At 52.4% G+C, this 13,590-nt stretch overlaps 1 protein-coding gene across 6 annotated transcripts in view; it reads left to right on the top strand.

Annotated features, from left to right (window-relative positions):
• Window positions 1–13,590, top strand: part of NGEF (neuronal guanine nucleotide exchange factor) — a 103,695-nt gene that overhangs the window by 77,427 nt on the left and 12,678 nt on the right. For all 6 annotated transcript variants that reach the window (XR_011539827.1, XR_011539828.1, XM_070618573.1 and 3 more), the window contains one exon: window positions 12,721–12,881. Coding sequence is in view for 4 of the 6 variants with exons in the window: in XM_070618573.1 (XP_070474674.1) it covers window positions 12,721–12,881 (161 nt within the window). In the remaining 2 variants the exon portion in view is untranslated. The remainder of the gene's footprint in view (window positions 1–12,720; window positions 12,882–13,590) is intronic.

Raw genomic sequence — 13,590 nt, 5'->3', positions numbered from 1 at the left:
CCCCCGAAAAAGGCAATTTTACTGTTTGTTAATTGTAAAAAGTAAAACATTGTAAAAAGGGTTGAATGTCTACATTTTGCTCAGCCCAACAAAATCAGTACTCGTCTCCTCCCCACCAAGCAAAACAAGGCATAAATCTGTCTCATTGTGAATTAAGGCAAAAATTTGTGTAAAACAGGGGCTGGCCTGGTGGCGCAGCAGTTAAGTTCATGCGCTCTGCTTCGGCGGCCCAGGGTTCGCTGGTTTGGATCCCAGGCGTGGACCTGGCACCGTTTGTCAAGCCATGCTGAGGCAGGTGTCCCACAGAAAGTAGAGGAAGATGGGCACGGATGTTAACTCGGCCACTCTTCCTCAGCAAAAAGAGGAGGATTGGCAGTAGATGTTAGCTCAGGGCTAATTTTCCTCAAAAAAAAAAATTGCATAAAACGTGAGAAAATCAAATCTGGAGATATATTAAAAGAATAACATACATTGAGCACATATAAATTAATGCAAAGATGGTTAATGTTTGGGATCAAAATTTATCACATTGATAGGCCAGAGGAGAAAAATACTGTGATCTTCAAAGAGGTTGAAAAGGGCAGTAGTACAACTGTTACCATGTAAACAAAACTCAGAAAGATGGTTTCTGAAATTTATAAAGACTGTCTCAGATCCCTAACCAACATCATACTTAATGAAGAATTGTTGGTGGCAGTAAAGATGGGACAACGATGCTTGCCAACACTGATCTTGCTTTGGAAGCTCCAGCCCATGCAACAAGACAAGAAAAGGAATAGGAGATAAAGCCATAAAGAAGGAAAGTCAAAACCATCCTTATTTGACAATGGCGACTGCCTACTTAAAAAACCCAAGTTAGTCAAAAACACTGGCTCTAATAAGGCAGTTCAGGGAGGTGGTGGGTTATAAGATAAACATGCAAAGATTAGTTGATTTTTTGTACATCAGCAAGACCCAGGTTAAAGCAATTAGCAAGCTCTATCAATGAGAAAAAGGTGAGCACCCCAAAGGAAAATGAGCAAACTAGTTCTCAGAAAAAGTTCAAATGGCCATGGATTAAATGAAAAGAGGAAAAAAGTCAGACTCACTGGTAATCAAAGAGTTTCCAAATTAACAACATTGAGGCACAGGCTTTTCAAAATGGCAAAGACTTTTAAATATATATACATTTAAAACCTAGTCTGGGGGGATTTCTAAATGAGCACTCTGGAACCCAGCTGATAGGAAGAGTATAGCAATATTTGTAACAAAACTCGTACAAGAATCTGTTTGTACACTGCCTAGTGTTTCTATTCCTAGAGATCAATCTTGAAAAATAATCAGAGATGTGCACACTTATTTATTAGGATGTCATTCCAGCAAAAATTAGGGGAAGAAGTGAGGAAGAAACCTACGTGCCCAACGATGGAGGAATTGTTTAGTAGGCTCGTGTACGGCTATGCAAAGACACAACCACTAAACAACATGTTTTCAAAGAATGAAATAGGTGAATATTCATGACACATTACATTTTTAAAAGGCAAGATACAACATTACATCTATAGTAGAACGGGCATAGTAAATAGGGATATTTTATTTCCTTTATACATTTTTGTAATTTCCAATCAATCAGATAAAGATATTTAAATAAATTAGGATAAGTTAATGAATTTCAATAAATACAGTCACGTGCAGTAGTGAATAACATGGACACACGGGCTTCAATATGTGTTGCTCTGAGTTTTCGTAGTCTGACTTTTCATATTTATTCGAAGGAGCTTAATGTGAGTTTCTGTTTTGTGAGTACCTGGCAGTGGATGCTATCCTGAGATCTTCGGATTTTGTGTTCCAAATGAGCGATCGTCGTCATTGGGTCATCTTTCCATTTACCAAAGCAAGCCAGGCGACTTCCACTGCCAGCTCAATCTGTTGTTGGAACATCTCTTTTTCTTTGCAAAAGCAGCAGCTCGCAATGAACCACTGTCCACCCGAGGAAAATACCCCAAAGTGATGGCCTTTTGGTAGGTCCAAATCTTCATCAATCATGGAAGAGTCAGGATTTAAGAACAAAATTGTATATTTTTCTCCTCTTTAAGTAAAAATGAGGTAGCTGGGATCGGAAAGTGTTGTCCTAGATGTCGTGCAGGATTTTCTTGGTTTAGTGTTTTTTTAACTTATTCTGAAGCTCTTGGTTCCCGCTCTCCTCTTTGGAATGGTTCTTGAGTTATTGATTGAGAACACAATGGTCTGGGAAAATAATTAGACCCATATTCAAATTACAAAGTTAGCAAGGAGGCAGTGTAGACAGGGGAGGGTGTTCAAAGGGGCGGCAGGGAGGACCCCTCTGGAAGGTGGTGGAGCATGGAATTGTCCTGAAAGGAGAATAAAAAAGCAAGAAGGAGGGACTGTGGAGGGGTGGGGACAGTCACTACTGGTGACAAAACAACAGAGACTACCTGATTCTCGCCGCACCTGACACGGGTGTCGTGAGAAATAAAGGAGAACCCGGAGGGGCCGTCCCCCGCACGGCACCTGGAGCAGCCTTGCCTGCGGCTGGCATGGGTTGTGTCCCCAGCATGTGCCAGGAGCCCTTCTAGGCAAAGGGGATAGAAAAAGACAGACTCGCCACCATCCTGCTCCTGGTGAGCTGGGTGTGCAGAGCTCGGAAAATGAGCTGGGAATATTTTGAGCATCTCCACGGAAACAGGGACACACGTATGCTCATATGGGGCGGCGCAGCCCCGGCATGCCCAGACACGACTTCAGCTTCGTCCTGCGGGGAGGGAGAAGGGAGGGGACCCAGCCATCGCCCTGTGCCGACCTTTCCAGGGATCCGTCAAGTTATGGTGTAACTCAGTCTGAGTCTGCTCAGCCTCTGACATCAGAGTTGTATTTTTGTCGTTTTTCAACCCGTTTTCACAAGGTATAACGTCAAGGTATTTCCATTTTTTTCCACAACAATACTGTTTCAGAAGGAAATTACTTAAGGTTTTTCATAGGATGTGCCTCTATCAAAAAATTAAATCGCAATTGTTATTTTATTTGCCAACTTTCATTGCATCATGTATTTGTCCCTTTAGGATAAACCCTAACAATTCAGCAAATTAGTCCCAAATTGAGAGGGGGCAGGGATTTTTGCCCCGTGGTTTAAGACAGACAATGGCCATCACACAAAACATCACATATCTCCTGCTCGATTTGATTTCGAAAGCAAGCACCTATAACTAATTTCACAAAGTGACAATGTTAGCGTTTATTGTTTTTAAAATGAATCTTTTGGGTAAATAATTCACACAACTGATATAAAGTTCAGAAGAGCAAACAGATTTGCAATGAAAGAAAGTTCCCGCCACCCGTGATTCTCACGGCCATTGCGCGTGCGCGCGCGCGTGTGTGTGTGTGTGTGTGTGTATGTGTGACACAAATGGTAAATTCCCATGCACATTGTATAAATCTTTCCATATCGGCCTAAGCAGGTGCCCCATTCTTCATCTTTTTTCTTTTTTCTTTTTGGTGGCTTTATAGGGCTCCATTGTTTATGACATTCCGTAATTTACATAACCAGTCCCCTGTTGATGGATATTTGCAGTTGGAAATGTTGTGTGTCAAGGATGTTCGTTGCAGCATTGTTTATAACACAGAAGGCTGATATCTGTACAATGGGATACTATGGGAATTGCTAAGTGGAATTGTTGGGTTAAAGGCTGCATGTTTTTTTAAGTTTCGAGAAGATACTGCCAAATGGTCTTTGCACTCCAGCCACATATGAGTGTGCACGTTCCCCATCCCCAATATGGGGCATCATCCAACACTTTTTTTTTTTTTTTTTTGAGAATGATTAGCCCTGAGCTAACATCTGCTGCCAATCGTCCTCTTTTTGCTGAGGAAGACTGGCCCTGAGCTAACATCCATGCCCATCTGCCTCTACTTTATACGTGGGACACCTGTGACAGCATGGCTTGCCAAGCGGTGCCACGTCCGCACCCAGGATCCGAACCAGCGAACCCCCGGCCGCCAAAGCGGAACGTGTGCGCTTAACCACTGCGCCACCAGGCCGGCCCTCATCCAACACTTTTATCCCAACCAACGTCCTAGATGATAAATGCTATCTCCTGTGGTTTTCATTTGCATTTCTCTTGCTGTGAGTGAGGCTGAGCATCTTTTCAGCCATGTGTCTTTTTAAAGTTACACTTATTTTAGTATGTCCTTTTTTTCATGAATTATCTCATTAACCAGGTCATCTTGAAGAAACTTAACAGTTGGCTCTCATGACATGTGTGAGCTGGCTGGGGCTTGGGTTCGGTCTGCTGGTGGTGTGGGGGCCTCCCCCAGACCCCCCAGCACCTGCGCACAAGCTCAAATTTCATTTGTGACCCCTCGTCCCGCAGCAACACTGGGAGGTAGTTGTCGTCACCCCATGTGACAGCTGAGGCCCTGAGGCCCCGTGGACTCACTCAGCCTTGGCCTCGCTTGCGTTTCCCGCGTGGACTAGAGAGCTCACTGCAGCGGATCAGCACCCAGGCTCTGAAATCCCACTTCATCCTCGTTATTCGGGGAAGACGTGCTCTAGGGGCTTCTTAACGCAAAGCTTTCTAGCATCACTTCCTTCCCCCCTACGGCCTGTGGGGTTTGAATTACTGTACCAGCTGCAGAGGCGAGGCAGAGCTCGATGCTAATTCTCCCAGCGTGGCAGCTGCCAGCAGAAAAATGACTCTGAGAGCCCCAGAGGAGAGAGCAGGCGCTGCCTTTGGTCGAAGGCTGCCCCTTCCCCTGGCTCTGCCGACACCCCCAGAGGAGAGAGGAGACAGTGGTCGCTCCTGGACAGACAGCCTGCCTGAGCGACTGGGGCGGCATCAGGCATTTGGGGGCCTCTGGCTGGTCTTTGGGGTCTGTGGGGTCCACAGGGGCTGAGCATTGTGAGCACAAGGCCCAGCTTTCAGCAGATTCAGATGGCCATGACTCCCAGCAGCACATGGGGGGCACAGAGCCTGGACTGTGGGGTCTGAACCAAAGTGTCAACAGGCAATGTCCCACAGCCTCCAAGGCAGCCTGAGCTGGAGGAGGGACACCCCAAACCCTTGGCATTCTGGCCCAGCTTTCTCTCCGCCCCCTCGCCCCTCCAGGCAGAAGCAAGCGCTCCAACAGCAAAGTCAGCCCTAGCAGGTGCCCTGAAGCTGAGGACTCAGGGTGACCATGTGGAAGAAAAGTGTGTGCAGAGGCTTTGGGGCTGCGGGCCCCCGCCCTGTGCACCAGGGGTCCTCAGACTCTGCCGAGCCCCAGAATGACCTGGGTGTCTTGGTAAAAGACGGGAGATACGTGGGTCCGGGAGAAGCCTGGGAATCTGCATTTTTTCACAAATCCCTGCAATCAGGGGACCAGGCTGGCTTTTTTTTTTCTTTTTGCCTGTCTAACTCGTATCAGTTCTTTGACTCAGCCCCTTCCAGAAGCCTTCCCTGGCTCTGCATCTCTCCCCACTGCCAGTTCGAGGCCCCCTCCCCGGTTTCCCACTTCACTGTGAGCATCGCCACTGAGCTGTAATTGACTGCGCAAGCCGCATCCTCAGCGGTGTATCTGTGTCCCTCTGTGTCCCCAGCATCGAGCCCTGCCACTTTCTGGAGGTGGCTCGGGGCACATGTTTGTGAGCTGAGAAGGGCTGGACAGCATCACGGACCCTGGTCCCCCAGCACTGTGATCTCCTGAGCTGGTGGTTTCCAGTGGGTTTTCAGGTTTTGGTCATCTCGGGATCCCCAGTGCCCGGCAGCACCCAGCTCTTAGTTGGTGCTCAGTAAACATTCAGAGCACAGAAGTTTGGGTGCCTGCTGCACCGGGGGGCCAAGACTTTTAGGGAGCCATCCAGGATAGGAGATGGCATCGGACATCCAGCCCAGCAGGAACCAGGCAAGAAGGATGAACGACAGATGCCGCCAGCAGTGCCTTGTCGATGGACGCAGACTGCCCCGGAGGAGGAGAGGCTGGGGAGCTGGGCCTCTGGTGGAAGTTACGAGTCGGTGGGTATTCCTAACCTGCCTGTATGATCGCCTGACCGGCCGCCAGGACTGGTTCTCTTGAGTGGTAGCTGAGAGGATTTCCCTTTTAACAAACGTATTTTTAAGCACCTACTTGAAAGCACCATGTAAAGCTAAAGAGATGATTAAGAACCTGGAAAGAGCCTGTATTCCAGTGTTGGGGGGTGGGGAGGGCCTTCTGCATCACAGCAGACCGACCAGCGAGGGGCTGGGGCAGCGGCCTGGCGCCACGCGCGGGAAAACCTTGGCATTTGTGTGGAAGGCCGTCTTGTGGCAGAGTGGTCGAGGCACAGAGCCCTGGGGTCGGAAGGATGGGAGTACAAACCTTAGCTCTGTGGCTCACAGTCTGTGTGGCCTCAGCACTCTCTTTCCACAGTGAGGACAGTCGAGCAACCTCCAGGGTAGTGAGGACCGAGTCAGGTGACACGTTGGAAGCATTACGCCAGACACATCTTAAGTATTCAGTGAATGGCAGCTCTTATTGCTATTTGCACCCTGGTACCATTTATCTCTGAAAACCCTGCATAGACAAGTGGAGAGGACAAGGACATTCACGGCCACCATTTACCAATTAAGTGCCACACCCGTCGATGTGTCTCGGACAGGAATGGAATGACTAGGAGAGAAATGCAGCCGAGGGTTTCCTGGACTCAGAGAATGAGGCTCCAGTCTGGCAGAGGGGCAGCGGGGAACGGCCAGCACTTCAAGCAAAACAGCCTTTCTCTCCGCGGTGCAGCTGTTTTGGAAGCAGCACACGCTGTTTATGGAACATCAGTAAGCAGTCGTCAGTCTGGTCTGAGTGTCCCCAGGGCCGCGGTGCCTGCGGCAGAGAACGTCTCATTTCTCTCGACTCTGGCCCTCGGCCTCGTTTACAGCAGTTTGGAAGAACGTCTGACTGTGCCTTGGTGAGAGGCGGGTGTCCTGCATCAGGAGGGGCCTTCTGCACTCACCCCTCAGCCCACGGTCTGGTCAGAGGGGCCGTGAAGGTGGCGTGGACTGACGTCTGGCCTGGGGGATGGAAGGGGACAGAGTTCTTGGAGGCGGATGGGAAATCTGGAGGAGCCTCAGCCAGCCCAGTTGCCACGACAGAACGCCTCAGGCTGGGAGCTGAACAACAGACGTTTGCTTCCCACGGCTCTGGAGGCTGGGAGGCTGAGATCGGGGGCAGCAGGGTTGGTGTCTGGTGAGGACTCCCTCCTTGGCTGGCAGACGGCCGTCTTCTCACTGTGACCTCCTGTGGCCTCTCCTCTGTGCACGTGCATCTCTCGTGTGCCTTCCTCTTCCTAAAAGGACACCGTCCTGTTGGAGTAGGGCCCCACTGTATGACCTCGTTTAACCTTAATTACCTCTTCCAAGGCCCCGTCTCCGAATGCAGACACATTGCGGGTTAGGGCGTCAACATAGGAATTTTGAGGGACACAGTTCAATCCATAACAGGGGATAAAATGCAGGCTACCTGAGAAGATTGTTCCGTCCCCTTCGTCCACTCAGATGGGAGCTCAGACCAGGCACCGTGGACAGTCCCTCCTGAGAAGGAGCCTCCTGGACACAGTGGACGACAACGGCAGCAGAGGGAAGTGGCGGGGCAGCTCCAGTCCACAGAGGTGGCTCTGGTGACTCAGGCCACACGACACCGTGGTGATAAACAGAAGGTTATGGCAGCAGAGACAGCTGTGGCTCATTGACACCAAAGTCAAGGAAGCCGAGAACAATCCAAACCAGGGTGGGCCGTGCCGCGTGGGGGCTCCACGGCGAGTCCTGATCCATGGGAGACAGCGTGGGTGAGGAGCCAGACGGGGAATCGTTCAGCCCTGAGCTCTGCTGGGGCTGGAACGACGAAGGACTGACATGATGGGAGGGCGGGAGCGGGGGTGGACAGGTGAGGGGGCTCACCCAGCTGCACAGTGAGGACCCACGTCGGACAATGAAGTACCACAAGCAGAATCGTCTTAGATCACAGGAAATTGTGGATCAGTAAACTGAGCTGTTATAGTTTGCATTCTTTGTGTCTTTGGGGCTGGTGTCTTGCCTTCCTCGCTCAGAAGCATGCTGTGTTTCCTCCAGACTTTTCTTGGGGTCCCTGCTTCCTCTACCACCCCCCTTGCTGATGAGTCAGGTCCAGGAGGGGCCTAACTCTGGGCCACTCCAGTCCTGAGGCCACGTGAGGTCACTGAACCCGCCAGCACCCTAGCCTGCAATGCGCTGGGGGAGGGTCCTGGCTCTGCGTGTCTATGGGGTGTGTTCCCTCCAGTGGGCGGCAGTGCTGGCTGGGGTCTGCAGTCGTGGACGTCTCTGGACTCCCCCGGGGAGGGGGAGATGCTCACCAGTGGAAGCTAACCCCCGGCAGCTTGTCCGAGACTGCGTGGTGACTGTCCCAGTGGTTTCTCTGGTATGTTGTTTCCTTTCTTTGGAGAAAAGTCTAAGTGTACTGAGAAATATATGACCTGGTGCTTACGGAGCGTGGTGGGGTGAACTGTGGGAAGACAGGCTTGGCTTCTCGGCCACAGGCCACTTTGGGAAGTGGCCAAAACAGGAGCTCAGGAGCAGCGACTCTCCCTGGACTCGTGAAGGTGCAGCCGTGTGGTTCTGGCCCAGACGGTGGTCAGTGGGGATGGACATACAAATGTAGATGGGAGCCTGTCATTCCTACATGACACCCTCCAGTGGTCTGGCTGCCTCCCCCACTCTCCCCCTCCCACTCTGCCACCCCATCCTCCGCCCACACCAGGTGCCCACATCCCTTCTCTGCACAGGCGTTTGAGCCCCAGGCAAGGGGCTTTCTTGTCAAACTCTGGGACTCAGCCTCAATGTCACCTCCTGGAACAGCCCTCCTGGCCGGAGCTGCATCCCGTGAAGCGCAGCCCTATGAAGGCAGCGCCCAGATGCCAGGTGGATAATGATCCCAGTCATCCACAAGGCGCTTTGAGACGGGCCGGCTCCAGGCTGAGCACTTTCTGCTGGGGACTGTGGCTCCCGTTCTGCACACATGGAAACTGAAGGTTAGCGGGACGAAGCAGCTCTCGTTCATGGCAGACATCTGGCTGGCGCCCAGGCTGAAGCCTTGACCGCGTGCTGCTCAGCTGCCCGTGGTGGACGCCAGGCCCATCACAGCCTCGCCGACTGCACGGCCATCTGGCCTGACCCCTCGGAAGACACATCTGGATTGACCGGATCCTCCCTTCCGCAAAGAACCCAGGCGGGAGCGGGCTTAGCCCTAGCGCTGTGGGAAAGGCCGAGACACGCAACCTGATTACGGGCAGATGGGGTGGAGCGCCCCGGCAGACCAGCTGTGATTCATGAAATGTGGGTCCCTCTGAGTCCCCCGAGGATGACGATCCTGTGTGAGCCCAGCACCAGGGCGCTTGCGCAGCCCCATGGTAGCAGGGAGGGGCCTTAGCCAGCCCCCCGCCGAGCAGCGCTGGGATGTAGGTGCTGTTTATCAAGGAGGGATTTCCTGTGGAAGTAACCCCCACACTCACTCTCACACACACTCACACACGCATATACACACTCACACTCTCACACAATCACCTACCCCTATACATTCACACACTCACGTCTGCACGCTCACATTCACATATACACTCGTACACTCATTCATATATACACACTCATACACATTCATATATACATGCTCATATACTCAGTCACAGTCTCACACACACGCACACACTCACACACACATCCTCCCGTCTGCTCCGCAGCACCCCTCACCCCTGCCCGGGTGCCTTCCGCTCCGTCTGCTGTCCCTGCTCCTCCAGGAGGTGAGCTCTGCGGTGGTGGCAGGGAGTTTCCATGGTCACCCTGAGGGCCTGGTGGCCTAGGCCAGCGCTCGGCAAACGTTTGTGGAACGAACGCAACAGATGGATAAGTGAATGAATGAACGAGTAGGGCCTGGATCCCTGTCGGCTCCACACTGCCAGGCAAAGGCTCGAGTGACAGAGTGAAAACAATATTGATGAGGAAAAGACAACCATATTGATGTGGCAAATAATTTGACGTGTAAAATGAAGACTTTCTGGAAAATGAAACTTCCCAGATGACTAACCACCTGCCAGCGGGGCGAGGGGGTGCGTGCTGTGGGGGACAGGCTCAGCCAGGACCAGTTAGGGGCATGTCAGCAGCGGAAAGCTCACCTGTCCCCACCTAGCTGCCCCTGATCCCTTGTTCCCCCAGAGATCAGGACAAAGATGCCATCAGCTCAGGGGACACCGAGCAGGGTGGCAGGTCCCTGCACAGTCCCAGGCACACCTAACAGTGGTCACTCAGGGAGACGTGGTCTACTGGACATGCCTGTCTCCTCGGGGCTGCATTTGACGTGCGGTACTTTTTTTCTCTCTCGGTACCTGTTACGCTCATCCGTATCAGCTGGGGGTGGGGTGTGCAGGTTTAGTTATATTTGCTTAGAACTTGCGAGCTGTAATGGCTTGACATTTTCTTAAGAAACTTAAATTTAGCAGCAGGAACTTGATTCCATTTCAGCATCTGTAACAGAGAGGCTTCTGGAAACTTCCTGCCCGTTGGAGTCTCCGTCTTGCCAGGCAGGGCTGGGGTAGACGCAGACAGCACGAGGGTGGGTGGGTCCTTGCTCTGTGCTGGGGCCGCTGCTCTGCCATTAGTGAGGCCGGTGCGATGTGCTTTGCATGGCTTCGTATTTTTGAGTAGATCATCAGCCGTGACTTGGGGACAATTACGGAGAGGCCACCAGCTCATTTCAGAGCCTCATCTTATTGTCACTGTCTTGAGGGAGGTACAGGCGCGAGGGGACCAGGCGGCTTCTCCCTGCTGTTGGTGGCCCAGGGTCTCTAATTGGTGGGCCACCCCCGGAGTGATGTCCCTGTGAACTTTCTCACCCGTGCTGGGCAGCCTCATGCAATTGGGTGCCCCCGACTTACCAAAATGTCACTTATTGTAAAGCGGTTTACCAGGCCAGCTGTTTGTCCGAGCTTTGCGTGGAAGCAGCAGAGTGGCTGCGCGGCAGGGGCCTGCAGACACCATTTCACCCCAGCTGTGCCTGCGTCTGACACAGCAGGGGTGGGGTAGTGGCAGAGCCCAGAACTCAGAAAAATTGGGTTGAATCTCTGCACTTCCACCATCCAGTGGCGTGACTTTGGGGCATTACCTAACCTCTGTATCTGTTCCCTCTTGGTGAAGTGGGAGCTTCTGTGTGTCCTTCCTTCCTGTGAGGGTTAAATGAGACGGAGCCTCGTGTGTTTGGAGCCACGCGAGCCCCTCCCTTCCTCCTCCCCTTCACTCTCTCCCTTCCCATCTCCTCTCCTTCCTAACGCCTGAAGCTCAGCTTTCATTGCCGGAGCCTGGAGTCCTGGATCAGGGTTCTGACCCACGGGGAGGGTGGAAGAGCCGGGACCCAAAGGGAGTGAGATGTGGGCTGGGCAGGACACTGGGGGAGGGACCCAAGCCCCTGTGCTCATCACTGCTCTGTCTTTCCATCCCTCTGTCTGTCTGTTTCCTGGGGCTGACGTCTCAAAGGACCACAAACTGGGGGCTTAAAGCAACAGGAATTTATTCTCACCCAGTTGTAGAGCCCAGAAGCCTGACATCAAGGTGTCGGCAGGGCCACGCTCTCCCGAAGGCTCCGGGGAATCCTCGGGCCTTTTGCAGCTTCCTGCGGCTCCAGGCCTTCCTTGACTTGCGGCTGCACCCCTCCCGTCTGTGTCACGTCTCCCTCCACCTCTCTCTTAAAAAGACACCCGTCCCTGGGTTTAGAGCCGGTCCTAACCCCAGAGGCTCTCCTGACCTTGACATCCTTAACTACATCTGGAAAAACCCTTTTTCCAAATAAGGTCACATTCACAGGTGCCTTAAGTGAGGATGTCGACACAGCTTTTGGGGGGTCTACAATTCACACCACGACGCTGTCCCTTCTGGGCAGCCACTGTGGAACCTGAGCCCGCCCTTGGTGGAGGAGAGGGGGGGTGATGGGGGAGGAAGGTGAGGGGTCCCAGGGTGGTCTCAGGAGGGGCTGTGATCCGTTGTCTGTGCTTCACAGGATGATGCTCCAGAGGACCGAGCTTGGCTTAGTTTTGTTGGTTTCTAGGCTCCACAGTCAGGGAATAATCACAATATGGGATAAAGCTGCCTCCAAAAAGTGTGTTAGAGTATGGATTTCTTTCTCTCTTTTCCAAAATGAAATTGCCTTACCGATTACATGATGAGATCAGACCACGAAAGAAGTAAGACAGGCTCATTTTTCAATTTTCAGACAATTTAAAGGGTAAAAAAGGAAAGAGTAACAGTCACCCTCAAATTCCACCCCATGCCGGTGCCTGTGGTCAACATGGTGGCCCATTTCCTTCCAGATATCTTTCTGGGCATGTGGAAGGGGAGTCCCTCTCCTGATGACTTACACGCCCACCCTGCACCAGGAAACACACCCGGCTCACCCTTAGCCGCTGTCAGGGCTCCTTTTGTTTTGCCTTGTTCGTGTCTCGGACATTAGGCTGCCTCCAGTTTCACCACAGTCAGCCACGAGAGCTTCCCCTCCAAGGGTGTGGCCGCTGGACCTGTCACCAACGTCCGGAAGCCCCTTCCTGCAGGCACCCTTCCCAACACAGGCCTCGGCATGCATCTTTCTTGACTTTTCAAACCATTGCCAAGCCTCCCTTTGCGTCTCTGTCTGAGAATGGGGCAGGCACCCTCCTGGAGGGTGAGTCCTTGGTGGTGACGGCTGCTGTGCCCCATGTCCCCGACGCAGGCCATGTTCGAGTTGGTCACCTCCGAGGCATCCTACTACAAAAGCCTGAGCCTGCTCGTGTCCCACTTCATGGAGAACGAGCGGCTGAAGAAGATGCTGCACCCGTCCGAGGCGCACATCCTCTTCTCCAATGTCCTGGACGTCATGGCCGTCAGCGAGCGGTGAGCCACCCACTCAGGGCCCTCTGGGGCCTGGCTTCCAGAACCTTCTCTCCTCACCTGGGGCACAGCTGAAGCGGGTGGCGAGTGCTCATTACACTGGCTTCTCTACTTTTTTTGTTTGGAATTTTCTATGATAAGATGTAAGTAAATATGTAAACCCAAACATCTACCACCTCTCCCAGTGGGGTAGCCAGTCACGTCCCCCTGGATAGGCCTGCTATCTGCAGGTCCCTTCCCGCCAGCACAAGGGCTCCGTGTGTCGGGCAGTCAGGCTGGTCTGTGGTGAGGCTCACGACCGGGTCCCGGATGTCCATGTAAGCGGTTCTTTATCCCAACGTCATCAAGCCGTGGCTTGGTGAGTGCAGGGCCCCGAGACCCCCTGGGGGCCGGTGCAGAGCATGGTCCGGGATTCGTGCTCTGTCCTCCAGTTCGATGGCGTGCGCCACAGCTCGTGGCCGTGCTTACTAGAACTGTGCTTTTGTTTTGCCCCTATGAAGGATGAGATGAGCTTAAGTGGCGGAGGAAAAGACTTCTGTTAATTGACTCTTGCAAAGAAGAAATGAATTCCAACCGTCTTGTTAGGACAAAAGATCCGTTTATCGTTTTCACTGGAGGCTGTAGAGTTTTGCAGCTCAAAGTGCAAAGCTCAGCTTTTGGAGCAGCTGCTCCAGCCTTGTGAGTTCAGATGTGAAACTGAGGTGCGGCAGAG

This window comes from Equus przewalskii, chromosome 5 (assembly GCF_037783145.1).
Source record: "Equus przewalskii isolate Varuska chromosome 5, EquPr2, whole genome shotgun sequence".
NCBI classification, from domain to species: domain Eukaryota; kingdom Metazoa; phylum Chordata; class Mammalia; order Perissodactyla; family Equidae; genus Equus; species Equus przewalskii.
Note: the sequence above shows the minus strand (reverse complement) of the source record. Positions and strands in the feature narration are given on the sequence as shown.